The sequence below is a fragment of the Bubalus bubalis genome, chromosome 4 (assembly GCF_019923935.1).
Source record: "Bubalus bubalis isolate 160015118507 breed Murrah chromosome 4, NDDB_SH_1, whole genome shotgun sequence".
Lineage (NCBI taxonomy): Eukaryota > Metazoa > Chordata > Mammalia > Artiodactyla > Bovidae > Bubalus > Bubalus bubalis.
The window spans coordinates 39678046-39694715 of NC_059160.1; the positions used below are offsets into that span (position 1 = coordinate 39678046).

Consider the following 16670-nt stretch of genomic DNA (forward strand, 5'->3'; position numbering starts at 1 on the left):
AAAATAGTCTAACACAGTCCTATTCAAAAGGGAAAAGATTAAATACAGAACAATTTAAAAATTACTGCCAACTGAAGCTGAAAAGAGATCATCAAATAGTCTCTGACCCTTTTAGAAAAGTCAGGCAGCTTTTTTAAGTAGTACATGAAATGCTAACCCCACATCTTTTGCTGCAGAGCCCTCAAGCATCACCACCAGATCACCATCCCAGGAGATCAGAGATTGTCCAAGCATCCAAATTAACCACCTGCAGATCACACTGTGAAGAAAAATGCTTTAGACAGGCCTGATGTTTTAATACAGTCCATCTTTAACTCCCCTTAATGTCATCTAACTGAAAAGATGAGAGCAATTTAATGAGACAAAGTAAAAATACTACAAGACAAATTAACATAAGAATGAGAGAATCTTCATTATAAATCTCATCTTTCAATTTACTGAGTTCCTATCGAACAGTATAATTTACATCAGTGAATGCAATTTAGGCCAAAATTCATAAAAGATGTTTTTAGCAAATACTAGGAAATTTAAAAACACTTTCCCTTTGTAGCATTTGCAAAAGAGAGGAGAGACAGAAAGAGAAATAGAGAGGGAATGGGAAGAATGGGGTAAGAGAAAGGGAGATCAGAAAAAGAAAAAAAATTATCTTTTAGTTATTTCTTTATGGATTGTTCTTTGATTTGTTTATATTGTGCTTACCTAAAAAGTTAAACTATCCTCCCTTTTTGAATGCTGTACTTTTGGAAAGAAAATGATAAATATTGGTGGGAAATAAGAAAAAAAATAGTTGCTTCAAGCTCTTTTTCATTCTACCTTTTATATCTTTGTGATGGGCTCTGGCATTAAGTCTCTGGTCTCAAGGGCCTTCCTTAATTTTTGTCTAAGCTTTGAAAGATGAGGGTAATGGTACTGGTCAGCTGAAATTCAGATAAATGTTTTGAAAACAATGGAAATATCTTAAATTGTACCTAAAAAGTTAAAACTCAAGTGATAAGCCTGATAAATCATTTCTTAAATGTTACTTGCTCATTGAAATTGTGAAACTTACTGGGACCATTCCTATATTTGTGCTTATCCGTGTGAGTAAAATTAAGAATTACAAGGAGGGAGTAGCATTTCTCTTCATATCTTTCAATGTTAACCAAATTAGAAAAAATAGTAAAAGTATATATGTATGCTCAGTCATGTCCGACTCTTTGTGGCCCCATGGACTGTAGCATGTGAGGCTCCTCTGCCCATTAAATTTTCCAGACAAGAATTCTGGTGTGGGTTGCCATTCCATTCTCCAGGGGATCCTCCAGACCCAAGGATTGAACCCACGACTCTTGAGTCTCCTGCGTTGGCAGGCAGATTGTTTACCATTAGCACTACCTGCTGTTCTGTGCTGAATAGCTTCAGTCATGTCCTGCTCTTTGCAACCCTATGGACCATAACCCATAGTCAGCACCATATGGACCTGCAGTCAGCTCCTTTGGACCATATGAACCATAGTCAACCATATGGACCACAGTAAGGCTCCTGTGTTCATGGGATTCTTCAGGCAAGAATACTGGAGTAGGTTGCCATGCCCTCTTCTGGGGGTCTTCCAGACCCAGGGATTGAACCTACATCTCTCTATCTCCTCTTTATATCTCCTGCATTGGTAAGCAGGTTCTTAACCATTAGCACCACCTGGGAAACCCCAAAAAGTATATATGGTGGTATTCAAATGTGACATATACATAGTACATAGATATGAATTTAATGGCATTTAAGATTATAAGTCCCAGGAGGCACGAACCAACATTAACTTTCTGTGACCAATGTTTAATATTGAATGTATTTATACACCAAATCCAAGCTCCTCAATGACAAAAGTTGGGAGAAGTGACATTGAGTTTTTTTTAGCAATGACAAGAGACATATTTTCCAGATATGTGGTTATGTATTTCCTTTCCCACTTGTGATCACAGTCCCACCAGGTTGGTCTCCCAGTGATCCTGCTTCTCCTCCAGTGATGGATGTGATCCAGTCTGTGTAGGCAGAAATTCTGGTGAAGACTGTTGGTGCAGCAGGATGGCAGTTACTGCTGCCCCAGCTCACAATACCGATGAGCTTGTACTGCCCACCCTCACCACACTGCAGTGGTCCTCCAGAATCTCCCTGCAACCAGCAAAAAGAGAAGTTCATTCTCCTAACTGCATGATTCCTGGGGGATGCTAACCCACAACTGCAGGGGATGATCAGACAAGAGTGTAAGTCACTCTCCCATCACAACAGCTCAAGGAACTAGGGCCACTGAGCTCATTGGCTGATGTTACAGATCTCTGATTCAGATCAAAATTTATATTTTCAAAGCAATGCTGAAAGAAACATAAATTCATTTTATGCTGACCATAGACTACCATGCAGGAAGTTTCATGTGTCTAATCAATATAAATGAGCAAATGATGGCTTTGAGTTACACAAAAGCATTTTTATATATTCAGTGCTACTGGAAATAGGTAGTTTGAGCTACCTAATTCAGCTATGATGTCAAACCATAAGAAATTATCATTTTTTTGTAGGTCAAAAATAGCTGAAAATCATCAGTTTCACATAGTTCAACCTAGCAATGGAATGAGTAATTCCTTTTGAAAACTGAATCTATGCAAATATCAAATTAGCAATCGCAGTACATCAACTTAGCAATGGACTTATTCCTCTCATTTTTCGCTTTAAAACTGCCATACATTTGTACCTCTTTCTGGTCAGAAACAAACATTCAGAAGACAACACTGAAGTGAACCTCCTGCCCTCGTGAATGCAGGCCTTAATTACCATACAGGAGGATGATCCGGAAGCCCCTCCACATATATTAGTGTTTTTAATTTCCAGTCCCCAGTAGCTTCGACAAGATATACTACTGATCAGTGGTACCTTTGCCTGCTGCACAGTTTTAGGAAATTCATCTTCTAGTAGAAAAGAAATAAAAATACATAGGCAAATGCTATTAAAGGATAAAACAAAATTAGCCTTACATATACACAGACTCCAAGGGGTAAATCCTACTCATTCTCCTCTCTCAGTACTTCAATGATGCCATTAGGTGACTTGTAAAAAACCAATTATTCCACAGTGGTTTATACAACAGAAACAACAAAAAACATTTTATGTGCATTCTTTTGTCATTAGTATAGTCCTCAAAAGATATAAAAATGATACCACCTTATGAAAAAAAAGACAAAATTTACACCCAAATCAGTTGTTGATAAAGCAAACAACATAATTCATTTTTGACATATGAAATCTATACTTTATTTCATTGGTTTTGCCATCTTTTCATTTTTTTGATTTGACTTCTGCTGAGCAGGACATTCTAAGTGCTGACACTGACTGGAAGCTGACAACTGAAATTACATTCTAACTAACTCTTTACTTTGTTGGATATTTGTAACTAGTTAATTCATTTGGAAAATAGGGTGTAGGTGAGACTAGAGACATGGGTTTGATCTTTATATGGACTAGAATATTTTCACATGATCTTTCCACCCATTTACCTTTTAAAAAAATTGAAGTATAGTTGTGATAGTTTCTGGTATACAGGAAAGTGATTCAGACATATATATACATTTTATACATATATATAATGTATATATATGTTCTTTTTCATATTATTTTCTGATTTATTACAGGATATTGAATTTGGTTCCCTGTACTACACAACAAGACTTTGTTGTTTATCCATCCTATATATAATAGCTCGCATCTTCTAGTTTCAAAGTCCCAATCCAACCCTCCCCTGCCCTTCCTCTCCCTTGGCAACCAAAAGTCTGTTCTCTATGTCTGAGTCTGTTTTTGTCTCATAGATAAGTTCATTTGTGTTACATTTTAGATTCCACATATAAGTAATATCATATCTACACACTTACCTTTTTTACAACCCTATCATTTCAGAAAAATGCCTGACAGCTTTAAGAACAGGCACATACATCTTCAAGTATGGGTTTTTACAATAGCAATATCTACACTATTGTGAAAACAAACTCTGTGTGTGTGTGTCTGTGTGTGCACTCACAGCACAATTGGGGAGTTAATACACACAAATATTTATTGGGTAATAACATCACTAGATAGTTACCAACACAAGTTTTTAGAAGTATCAATGAACTAGAATCAATGAACTTGTGTTAATGAATATGATGGCCTAAAACTCAAGCAGTAACTTTTAGATCTATTATGAAAAAAAGTTTTTCTACTATCATTCCTATGAAAACTACAGAGCAATTGAAAATGAATAAACAGTGCACTCAGACTTCACATATAATTGTTTGGATTCTAATTTTAGAAGAGTTAATAAATATACTCACGATGAGGTTCAGTTATTCCCCATCCGGCAGTCAAACATTTGGAAAGTAAATTTATTTTATCATCTTTCCCTGGCAAACAGATTGTAGATACAAACTCTCCTAATAAAAAGGATGAGAAAGAAAAAGACAAATATCAATTAGTCTATAAGATTCATATTAACATTGTCTATATTGTTTGCTCTTCAGTGATAGCTCTAGAAATGTCTACTTTGACCTGACACTATCCTCTGTAACCCTATAATTTAATAAATAAAATGTTCCAGAAGCTTCCACCTATTAGTTACTCAGAGGGGAGGGTCCCAATCAACGTACATGATACCATTTTGCTCCAAGTATTTCCATATCCTCCTAGGAAAACAGAAACACATGTCCTGCACTGAGATGTGGGGCTTCTCATCCATAACCATTTTTAAAAATGCATTTGTTTTTTCAACCTATGTCCCTTGAGGACATCACCATGCTGAATCTGAGATGACAATGGAGAAAGATAAAATTGTCTTCCCTTCTCAACTATATTACATGAAGAATGGGGAAGAATATATTTGTAGCAATTTAAACTTTTGAAGTATTTTTACAGCAAATATCTATCTTCACAGTTGCATTATAAAATATATTGATATATTACACATTCACTTTGTTTTTCTTATCACCAAAATTTGTATATATATAAATACTATGGGTTTGTGTCTCTGTGTGTATATATGCTACACACACACACACACACACACACACACACTGAATGCAGTGCTCTTGTGTTTGTTTTCCCTTTTCCCAGGCTGTTTCACTTCCTTTTCATCTGGGCTTTTACACACTTAAGTGCTTCAGCATACCTGCTATCATAGGCCATTAATTTCAATGATATGTTCTTTATTTTTACTGCTATCTCTTAACAAAATTACATAAAACTCTTTGTAACTTGTCTATTCTTTTCCTACTCATCTCTCTACACGTGTAGCAAATCTTATGTTATACTGCCTTCATAGATGATCATTGCTGTATCATAATCTCCTCCCAAATTTCCTTGAGCTAAAGCATTTTCCCTCTACCAACATATTTTTCCCATCAATAGTTTTTTCTTATTCTGATACTCTTCATTGACTAAATTATGATATTATTTATATCATTGCACACAGATCTACCACATCATTCTTTTAACAGCACACAGTATTCAGATAATGAATGTACTGCAATTTATTAAATCCCATTGGCAAATATTTAGACTTTAACTTTTTCCTTTATAAACTGCATCAAGTTTTCCAGATCACATATCTGTGCGTCGGTGCCAGTATCCTGGATAGTTGAGTTGCTAGACCACAAGGCCTGCACTTCAAAAATTGTCAGATATTGCCAAATTGCAGGATGGGGGTAGGGAGAGGTATTGACTTGTACTCTACATTCAGCTGTGTTTATAACAGAAAAATATGTCAAGAATCTTGAAAACAGTTATGCCCCAAATCCTGCATTTCTGCATCTGAGAAATTTATTTTAAGGCAATAGACCTAGAAAAATGTACATATAAAGATAGTCAATCCAGCATGATTTAAGTAAAAAAAGGAAACAACCTTTACATGAATGTTCATGGCAGCTTTATTTGTAACATCTAAAAGCTAGAAACCATCCAGATGTTCTTCAACAAATGAATGGTTAAACAGTTATGAGTGGTTAAACATTCATACCATGAACATTCAGTTCAGGCGCTCAGTCGTGTCTGATTCTTTTCGACCCCATGAATCGCAGCATGCCAGGCCTCCCTGTCCATCACCAACTCCCAGAGTTCACTGAGACTCACGTCCATCGAGTCAGTGATGCCATCCAGCCACCTCATCCTCTGTCGTCCCCTTCTCCTCCTGCCCCCAATCCCTCCCACTCAGCTATTAAAAGCAATGCACTGTTGATACACGTAACAACATGAATGAAGCTCCAGGGTGTTAATGCTAAGTGAAAAAAAAAAATCAATCACGAAAGTTTACATATTATATGATTCCATTTATATAATATCCTTGAATTGACAAAATTATAGAAACAAAGAGAACAGATCCCTGATTGACAGAAATCTGGGTGGGGAGGGTAGAGTGGGGAGGAAGGAGATGGGTGTAGCTATAAAGAGGCAATAGTAAGGATCTTCTTGGAGATAGAAATGTTTTGTATCTCAATTGTATAAATGTCAAATGCTGCAAGTTGTTACCACTGGTGAAAACCAAGGTAAAAAGTACTTTGGTGTCTCTGTATTATTCCTTATAATTGCATGTGAATCTACAATTCTCTCAGCGTTGACAGTTTAACTAAAAATAAATTTTAAAAGCAGGGTAGGGAGAAAAAATAAGTCATAGTCAAGGTTAAAAAGCACTGCTCTGAATGCTGTCACTGATTCAGTTACAAAAAGCAAATGATTTGGGGTTTGTAGAATGGATGCACCGAAATGACATAAAAAGTGAGGTCTATAGGCATAAACAGAGGAGAGAGTTGGAGCAGAGCAGGAAAAGTGTCCAGAGCCCTGTGATTTCATGAAAAAGCTTGGATGTGTGGGTGGAGATTATCCATGGATCTTAGTTACATTTCCCCCAATACATTTTCCACCTAAGAAGGTAGGTGGGTTAATTGCCATTCCCCGTCTACAAATGATAAAGCTGAGGTTCACAAGTTACATAAACTGCCCAAGATCACATGACTACTTTGTGATAGTGTGAGGATTAACAATTCCACATTTTTGCTTAGCTTCAGCTTAAGTAAAAATTTAAAAAAAGCAATATCTTACTAAGTTATAAAAGAACAGAAAATTGAACATCTCATAGTTCAAACTGATGTTCTCTAAGTATTTGAATTAACCTCTGAGAACATAATGAGTCTCAAAAATATATACATAGGACAAAGTTAAAAACATATTTCTTTCTTTCTTTTTTTAGGTCACATTGTGCAGCATGCAGGATCTTAGTTTCCCAGTTAGGGATCAAAGCTGTGCCCCTACATTGAGAACACAGTCATAATCACTGGACTGCTAGGAAAGTCCCTAAAACATATTTCTTTGAAATATTCTCTAGACCCCCATCAATTAAATACACATAAAAGTAAAATGTTTACACAGATACTTCAGCTTTTAGAGAAAGAAGTTCAGTTAGTATACAAGAACATTTAAAAGTAATTATTTAACTTCATGACTCAGGGAACTCAAACCAGGGCTTTGTTACAAAACAGAGGGGTGGGAAGGGGTGGGAGGTGAGAAGGGAGGTTAAAGAGGGAGGGGACACATGTATACCTATGGCTGACTCATGTTGATGTATGGTAGAGGCCAACACAATATTGTGAAGCAATTTTCCTTCAATTAAAAATAAATAAGTTTGGGGGAAGAAAAGTACATACAGCACTTCTAAGCAAGATACAAGATAAAAACTATATGGCAAAGGTTCAAAATGGAAAAAGGTTATTTATACTGACCTAGTTCAACAGGTTTTTCCAGATGCAGCAAAGATAGATCATCGTTAGGAGGAAATTGTGTGAAGCTGGGGTGAATGTACACAGCTTTCACTGGTATCAAATCACTATTTCTTATATTCCCCAGGTAACTTCTTCCTATTACCAGGTAGTCTGTGACAGTACTTGTCACAAGAAAAGGGAGTGAGGAAATAGATTCCACTTTTAATTAGGCCATCATTTCTCAGAATTACTAAAAATATATTCTTTAACATTTCTAATCCACATTAAAATCCCTATTATCTTGAATTCATAGGAAACAGAGGTTTCTTATTAATTCAGCCCTTGAGAAAAATTTTAAAGTGTCTATTTCCTTGTCTTCATAATGTCAGATAAAAAATACTGAATAAAAAATTCAGTATTTTTTATTACAATTAACATTCATGCTGCCTCAAGGTAATAATCATATGTATTATAATCATAATATTATGCATTATATGATGTACTTATGTAATGGTCACTGAAACTATTCTGAAAGTTATATTTACTCCCTAATACAGTGCTTCTCAAAGAAATGTCTAGGGACCACATGCATTAAGTCTAGCACAGGTATTAAAAGTGCAGAATTCCAAACATAACTCATCAACTCAAAATTCAAAATTAATACTCTAAGATTCCATTTACAGCAAACTCCCCAGGTAATTTTAAGCACATGAAAGTCTGAAACTGTCTTAATAAGTATGCCTTCTTATCATTTATCTGTATCAAAAGGAAGAGTTGGGGGATAGTATAGAAATTGAGTTTTTAGTTCACTGAAGGCTCATGATAACCACATTATTTGATTAGATGCTTTTATTGTAAAGCCAATTTCAGAGACGTTGAAAATGTGTCTACTTGTGCAGCTATGGGACCCTGTGCCATAGCGTCCGCTGTCATGCTACTTCTGGGAGATAATACTAAAAACGCCAAGCTAAGACTCCTCTGAGGGAGTTTTCAGATATCTCCGTATCATATTACGATCAAAAGCAAGATAAAATCAAAGAAAACAAATGTTCCTTTTTAAAGGACATTCCTTGAAATTCTTTCAAACTTTACAGATTTATTTTGGGACTGGGTATGATCATCAGACAATCCACAGGAGAGTAAGGAGGAAAGGAAGCCACGTATAAGCAACCCCTGGGCTCTAGGCTCCGTGCTGAGAAACTGATGCAAAAATGTGAGATCTCCATTTTTATGGTTGGAAGGGAGGGTGTTGTTAGTTACTTACTAATTAAATTATACCTAGAAGCAGAAAGCTGCTCTTAGAATTAAAAGCTATTGGTAGTAATTTTATTAGTGAAGCAGAGAAAGTTTCATCAACCTAATACATTCATTCATTTGCAAGTTGGGGACTGTATCAGTGGGAGCTGGTGCTTAATGTTTCTCATGATGTGGGGAGAGAAGGAGTGTACCCACCATGGGCCCTCAAATAGCTCCTTATCAGCACCCGCCGCATCCCAGAACCCCCACCACCCAGGCACACACCTGAAGTTACAGTGTGCTGCTGTCAGGACCCACCGCCTCCCAATCAGAGCGCCTCCACAGTAGTGATGGCCTTGGTGCTGCAGACTGACCAGCCAGGGCCACGACATCACCGCGGCTGCACGGCCACCAACCACCCTGGGCTCCCCGACCTCTGCAGGCAAGATATTTGTATTCCTCTCAAACCCTTCACTGAGAAATGGGTCAACAAATGGAACGCCACATGAGTCTTGAGCTGGCTGTCTTCTGGTATTGTTTTCTACTGTAAGCCCTTAGAAAAAAACAACAGCAAAACATTAGATAGCAATACTTATGAATATCTATTTAAATCTCAGAAGGCATTTACTCCTTTTGTCGGTTCAAAACTAGCATTATTTGCAAGAGATGAGACTCATCTTTTCTTCCAATGCTTTTAAATGAGCAAAAATCAACAGTTTACTAAGGTATTAATATACACACCATGTTAATATACTCATATTAAAACACATATCTTTAGGTGAATTGGAACATAAATCAATTTTTTTTAAAAAGAAATAAAAATGTTGCACTTAATCATGAAATTATTGGAGATTGTTCTTTCTGTAGCATCATTTGTGTTATCCCAGTACATATATTTAGACACATCAAAATATTTTATGCTCTGTGTATTCAAAATAAGTTGTATATATAAAGGAAAATCATAAGGAAAATGTATAGCAATATGTTTACTCCATTCTCAGATTTAAAAAGAAATTTACCAGAAAGTAACAAGAGATAGTTAAGCATTTCCTTAAATATGAAGAAAACTAAAATTTTCCATAACCATATAATTTTGGAGTGATAGGATATATTCCCAACCCAGGGATGGAACCCAGGTCTCCTAAGATATGCTCACTTGTTAATTCTTTACTTGAGATTATTTTTTACACCAGAAAGCTATTTAAAACAAAAAATTTATAGCATAGTGGATTTGCACTTGATTATTCAATACTTAAGTAAAATCATTTCTACTTTCTTTTCAGATATGTATAAAACATGGATTCCCTCTTCCTTTACAAATGTGCAAACTCTTCAAAATTAAGACTATCCTGGACTTTAGGGGGGAAAAACCCACAAAAGGTATTTACTAAAACATATTTTTTATGCATCAAGTTCACTGCATTACTGTATGTTTTTATTGCATTGGTAATCCACACTTTATGTGGTAACTCAGATTTTGGGGTTGTTTGTATACATGTATCATAGCAATATTTTATTAGTATTCAACTTACTTTACAATACTTTAAAAAAGAAATGAGGCTCAATATTTTTACTGTGAGAATAAAGGGTCAGTTTAAAGATAAAGCAATGGAAAAACAAAAGCAATGGACACAGAAGAAGGGTCAATTAGGTGAGCGGGCCTTTAACAATTAAAAATCACATCTATAGGGGACTTTCTTAGTGGTCCAGTGGTTAAGACTCTGTGCTTCAATTGCAGAGTGCACGGGTTTGGTCCCTGCCTGGGTAGGGAACTAAGATGCCACGTGCCTTGTGGCACAGCCAAAGAAAGAAAAAAATAACACCTATAGGACACTGTGGTTCACTAGTCTAGGGCTCAAATTCAGGACTCTTAGGAGAGCCTGTTCATTTCACTATCCTAGGAAAGATTGTTGTTGCTTAGTTGCTAAGTTGTGTCCAACTCTTTGTGATCCCATGGACTGTAGCCCGCAAGACCCCTCTGTCCATGGGATCTCCAGGCAAGAAATACTGGAGTGGGTTGACATTTCCTTCTCCAGGGGATCTTTCCAACCCAGGGATCAAACCCGTGTCTCTTGAGTCTCTGGCACGGGCAGGTGGATTCTTTACCACTAGAGCCACCTGGAATCTTAAAATAGTGTGTCATAAAAAAAAAAAAAAAACTTTGCATTAATGTGGATTATTTGAATTTTCCTACTATTATACTCTAATCAAGAAAATCTCCTAATAACAGATTCATTAGGTTTAGTCTTAAGCACAACTAATGAAACTCTAGCTTAAAATTAGACAGACTAGGAAAAAATCAGTACATTTGTTTCTATTTTATGCAGAAAAGTTAATATATCTGAAATATTTTGAGGGCTCTTCGTGGTGGTCAGGAGATAGTTACTTCATAGAAGAGATATGTAAACAAAGATGGAAGCACATTGAACTCTCCTCTTGTTTCAGTTTGAAAGGCCCCACAGGATCTTTTAAATAGCAACTCACTGTCTCTCATGTTTATTATTTCTTAATTAAAAACAACATACACACATATAGACATGTACATACCCCAATTAACTTTATTACCTCACATGATCTATGTGAACTGCCAAAGTCTCAGCCCTTAAGAAATGGTTTGAAATGAGCTTATCCTGTTTTTAGTATTAGAGTAAAGTGATTGCCACTGATCCCTAAACCAGTGGGCTCCAGGTTCTGTTCTAAGGCATATATCGTACCTGCTTTAGTAGATATTTTAAAACAATTACTTACCATTAATAGGCAGTTGGATCCCAATATTTCTTTTCTGTGATGGCTTCTGAGTCATATCTTCCAAAATCAGTTTAAAACCTCTTTCTCCCACAGACTCATCAGTTTTCAAATTCACAGTTAGGTAAGCACCACTGGATATCCAGACAAATTCTTTCTTAGAGCCACATAAATGAGCTGCAATGTGAAGTATACTCAATAATCAAAATACTTCTGTGTAATTACATGGGTAAAAGAGGAAGGAGAGAGGGGACATTAGATTCCAAACAAATCTTGACAAGAATGATGATCAGTAATGTAAAATCAAGATTCTGAGGATGAAAGTCATGATTTGATTGAGACAATAAAAGGGTATAGATTTTAAAAGATCGAAGGGAAAAGACTAGGCTAGCAATTGATATGGAAACAATATACAATTTGTATGGCAATCTTTGATTATAAGGGTGGTTAAAGAAGCATTTCAATGAAGATATATGGACAGAGAAATGGAAGTAATGGGATACCATTATGGACCAAATGTTGGTGTGCCCCCAAAATTCATATGTGAAAATCCTAATCCCCCATGTGATGGTATTAGGAGGTGTGGCCTTCAGGGGTGACCTGGTCATGAGGGTGGAGCCTTATAAACCCTTATAAAAGAGAACCCAGAGAGCTCTCTAGTCCCTCCCCCCCCTTTTTTTTGTCTTACGGGGAAATAGCAAGAAGACAGCTATGAACCAAGAAGCAAACCCTTACCAGACAGCAAATCTTGAACTTCTAGTTTTCATAACTGTGAGAAATAAGTACTTGTTATTTAAGCTACCCAAACTATGGCATTTTTATTATAGTAGCTAAAACTAAGACATGTAGTCTGCCCAAATACAGACTAATGATGATCCTTTCCTAATACAGAAACACAAAAGTCATCACAAGGATTGTCCTGATAGGTGACAGGACATTTGCTGTAATTTATCTGTACAAGCTGTAACTGAGATCTCTCAAACTAAATGATACACTATTGATTTGTCTTAAAGATAATGTTTTTTGAGGAATCTGGGAAAGAGAGATGGGGAATAGGAGAAAGTTAATCTCTACATCATTCTTATCCTTGAAGAATCTGTTTGGTGAACTGGATGTCGTGGGTAGCTTTGGAGAGGCACCATGTCAAATAAAGGCAATCTGTGTAAAGTCAACTAACACTCTGGAAGTTTTAACATAATGGAAATGGGAAAATGTTATTCTGCTTTTCAAAAAGGAGATTGAGGGTTGGCAGAGGGGGAAGGGTAGGAGACAGAGAAAAACAAAGAGGCTAAAGGATTTGCAGTCTTATATCAGTGAAGTAGTGTAGCTTAGTCCTTACAAGCTCGGATTCCAAAGTCAAACTGCTAGTCTGGACTAGTTCTATTAGCTATGTGGCCCTAGGCAAGTTATTTAACCTCTCTGCCACAATTTTCTCATCTGTATAATTTAGATTAAAAAAAATATGGGATTATATAAAGTTATATTTATGAAGCATTATAAACATTTACTAAGTAAAAAAACCTCAGCAAAATTTTATAGCAAATTATTAGGTGGTTTTTGAACACTTTAAGAAGGAATCAGTGGTCATGAGCAACTAGCATGGGATCCTCTACAGGCCATATTAAATTAACCTAATTTAATTTTTAGAAAGAGCTAATTAGATGGTGGCTAGGGGGAATGAGATAAACTTAATGAATTTTGATTTCAGTGGAGCACTTAATAAAGTACCTTACGATGTCCCTGTGAACAGATATAAAGTGTAAGTGGATAATTATATGACTAGGGAGCTTCACAGCTGATTAAATAACCATACAATGTTAACCTGAAGGGAAGATCTGAAGGGTATGAAAATAGTTCTACCCTTGGTTCTGCCAAGTACAGTATTGCTATTAATGGCTTAGGTAGAAATACAGGTAACACATTTACAAAACGTGTAGGTTTGAGATGGGTAGCTGAATGAGAAGTAAAGAACTAGGTTAAACATAGAATCTTAGTGATAATTTTGTTTAATCTTTCATCTAGCATTGAGTTCCTTCTAAAATAACCTTGGACATATGTTAGCTACATCTGAAGATATTATGTGGGACTTATGAGCATTTATTTTCTCTTTTTAAGCAGTTCTAATTGCTTGACAGTTCTTCCTTATGTTGAATCAAAAGGCATCAGTGTAATCATATGGTTAACAGAGTGGCCAAGGATATAAATGTTTGAATCAGAGTGCCTGGGCTTTAAACCAGCTTTCTCTACTTATTAATTATATTACCAGAGGCAAGTTACTAAACATTTTTGTGTTTCCTTATATTTAAAATGAGAATAACACAACCTATCTCCATAGGACTGTTAAGAAGATTGAATTATAAATTCTCAGGACTATGCATGAATAATGGTAAACATTCAATAACTATTAGATATTATTAGGCAGAACAAGTTTTATACATGGCTGAGAATCTATGGAAATTCCATAAATACTTGAAGAGAAGAAATTGTGATCCTTCTGTCTTCTCTCTTCTCTAAAATAAACATTCCCAGGTGTCCACACCCTTCAGCATCCTGGTCATTATGTTCTATGGATGTGTTCCAAATTGTTAATGTTCCTTAAAACTGTTGCTTGACCAAAGATGATATTTCATAACCAGTATGTCAGGGGCAACAACCAGACAGACTGGATATTTACAATGAAGACTCATGAGACCAAGTTAGTGAATGCCAGCTCAGTGCCAACACTAAATTTAACCATACAAGGGACCTTATCTCTTTTGTCATAATTCTTTACTAACAACACGGCATTGAAATTTTGAAATCATTTGAGACTTTTGAAATTTGATTTTAAACATTCTACTTCCCAAATTACCACTTTTATGTATCCTAATCTATTAGTATTCCCTTGCTATAATTGATCTCTCCATGACTTCTTACCCATCCCACAAACTATGTATATCCATCAATCTCTAAGAAAGTGAGAGATTTTACTGTAAAGGGAAGCAGAGAAATGGGGCAACAGCTAACTTTCTTGTTTTATTTTTATTTTAATTATGGGTAATAATAGAATATGTTTGAAACTGATGAGAATGATAGAGGAGATTGATGATGTCAGAGAAAGAATAACTAAAGGAAATTTATGAGAAGCTGATAACTCTCAAATTTATATCTTAAGTCCAAACTTCAGGAGTTCTACTTCTAGCTCCCTACTGCCAGCTCAACCTTAGATGTATCATGGCATTAAAAATTTAACATGACCCAAATAGATCTTTCACCACAAATCCATTTCTCCCTCTAGTATATCCCATCTCTGTAAATGCCACCACCTCTGAAAACGTCCTACTATAAATTTAGGAGCCATCCTTGATCTGCAGATCTAATTTCACATTTATTCCATCAAGAAAGCCTATCAGTTCTCCAGATCTGTCCATTTTACCTGCATTTCCTTGTTGCCATCCTCTTGCAAGGCAACATTAGTACCTAAACAGTACTAAAAGAACATTCTGCAATGATGGGAAGTTCAATATGAGTGCTGTCCAGTACAGTAATCATTCACTACATGTAGCAGTTGAGCACTTGAAGTGTGGCTAATACTACATTCCATTTCATTTTAAAATTTGAATTTAAATAAGAACATGGGTTAGACAGCATAGGTATAGATTATCATAATTGCCTCATAACTGCAGGTGTAATTCACCCTGACAAGGGGGGAAGGGATAGTGAGGGAGTTTGGGACAGACATGTGTACACTGCTATACTTAAAATGGATAACCAACAAGGACCTACTGTATAGCACATGGAACTCTGCTCAATGTTATGCAGCCTGGATGGTAACGGTGTTTGGGGGAGAATGGATACATGTATATGTATGGTTGGGCTTCCCTTGTAGCTCAGTTGGTAAAGCATCTGCCTGCAATGCAGGAGACTTGGGTTGGATTCCTTAGTTGGGAAGATCTCCTGGAGTAGGAAATGGCAACCCACTCCAGTATTCTTGCCTGGAAAATCCCATGGACACAGGAGCCTGGCAAGTTACAGGCTATGGGGTCACAAGAGTCGGACATGACTGAGCGACTAAGCACACATATATATGGCTGAGTCCCTTCACTGTTCACTTGAAACTATCACAACATCATTAATATGTTATCTGGCAATACACAATAAAAAGTTGTTGTTTTTTTTTAAATAATTCACTTGTCACTCTAAAATTCATTCCCAATATGGTAGCCACAGCAGCTCCCAAATTAGTTCCTTGTCCAAAACCTTTAATGACCTCCCACTGGATGGGAATAAAGTCCACTCATTACCATAACCTAAACTGTATGACCTGAGGGCAAAACCTTCATCTTCTACAACCACACCTCATTCCAGCCCGTCCTCACTCAATCTCTAGCCACTCTGATCTTTGACAGTTCCCCAAGTTACCAAACTATTCCCATATTCAAGGCCTTTTTCTCATTTATTTTTTCATCAAATATTTATTTTCAGGTAGTACTTTAGACATTGGAGATAAAGCAGTGAACAGGAGACTAAGTTCTGTTATCAGGATATTTTCATTCTGGTGGAGGGAAACAGATTCTAAACAAATAAATACACATGCTGCCAGGTCATGATTAATGCCAAGAAGGAAAAGTGTAAGAGGATTATTTAGATGATGTGATACAAGAGGCCTTAGATTATATAATATCTGGACAGATACCTGAACAAACTAAGGAAGTGAGTCTTGAAGTCACACTGGGGCCAAGCAAGAATATGCTGTTAGTCCAAGGAAGAATAAAGAATCCAGTGTGCCTGGTTTTGGGTGAAGGAGGAGGAGAATGGTAGGGTGTAAGGTCAGACCTGAGATACTAGACACCTTCGCACATGCTATCTTGGCCTTGCCCAACTGTTTCCTTGTCATTCTTTGGATCTCAAATGCACCCCTTCAATGAGGCCTTCCATGACCATCTTAACTAAAGCAACTGTGTACCCACT

General features: G+C 36.4%; 1 protein-coding gene across 13 annotated transcripts in view; it reads right to left on the reverse strand.

Moving 5' to 3' along the window:
• Nucleotides 1-1785: 1785 nt before the first annotated feature.
• Nucleotides 1786-16670, reverse strand: part of LOC102404700 (ovochymase-1) — a 96252-nt gene continuing 81367 nt past the window's right edge. For 2 of the 13 annotated variants that reach the window (XM_044941302.2, XM_044941297.2), the window contains 6 exons: nucleotides 11724-11897; nucleotides 9261-9528; nucleotides 7761-7921; nucleotides 4329-4427; nucleotides 2800-2933; nucleotides 1786-2142 (listed from right to left, as the gene is read on the reverse strand). In XM_044941302.2, the coding sequence (XP_044797237.2) occupies nucleotides 1921-2142; nucleotides 2800-2933; nucleotides 4329-4427; nucleotides 7761-7921; nucleotides 9261-9528; nucleotides 11724-11897 (1058 nt within the window). In that variant the 3' untranslated portion in view covers nucleotides 1786-1920. Of the gene's footprint in view, nucleotides 2143-2799; nucleotides 2934-2999; nucleotides 3187-4328; nucleotides 4428-7760; nucleotides 7922-9260; nucleotides 9529-11723; nucleotides 11898-16670 lie in introns of those variants that run through there. The other 11 variants (XM_044941301.2, XM_044941298.2, XM_044941300.2 and 8 more) reach the window with 11 other exon arrangements.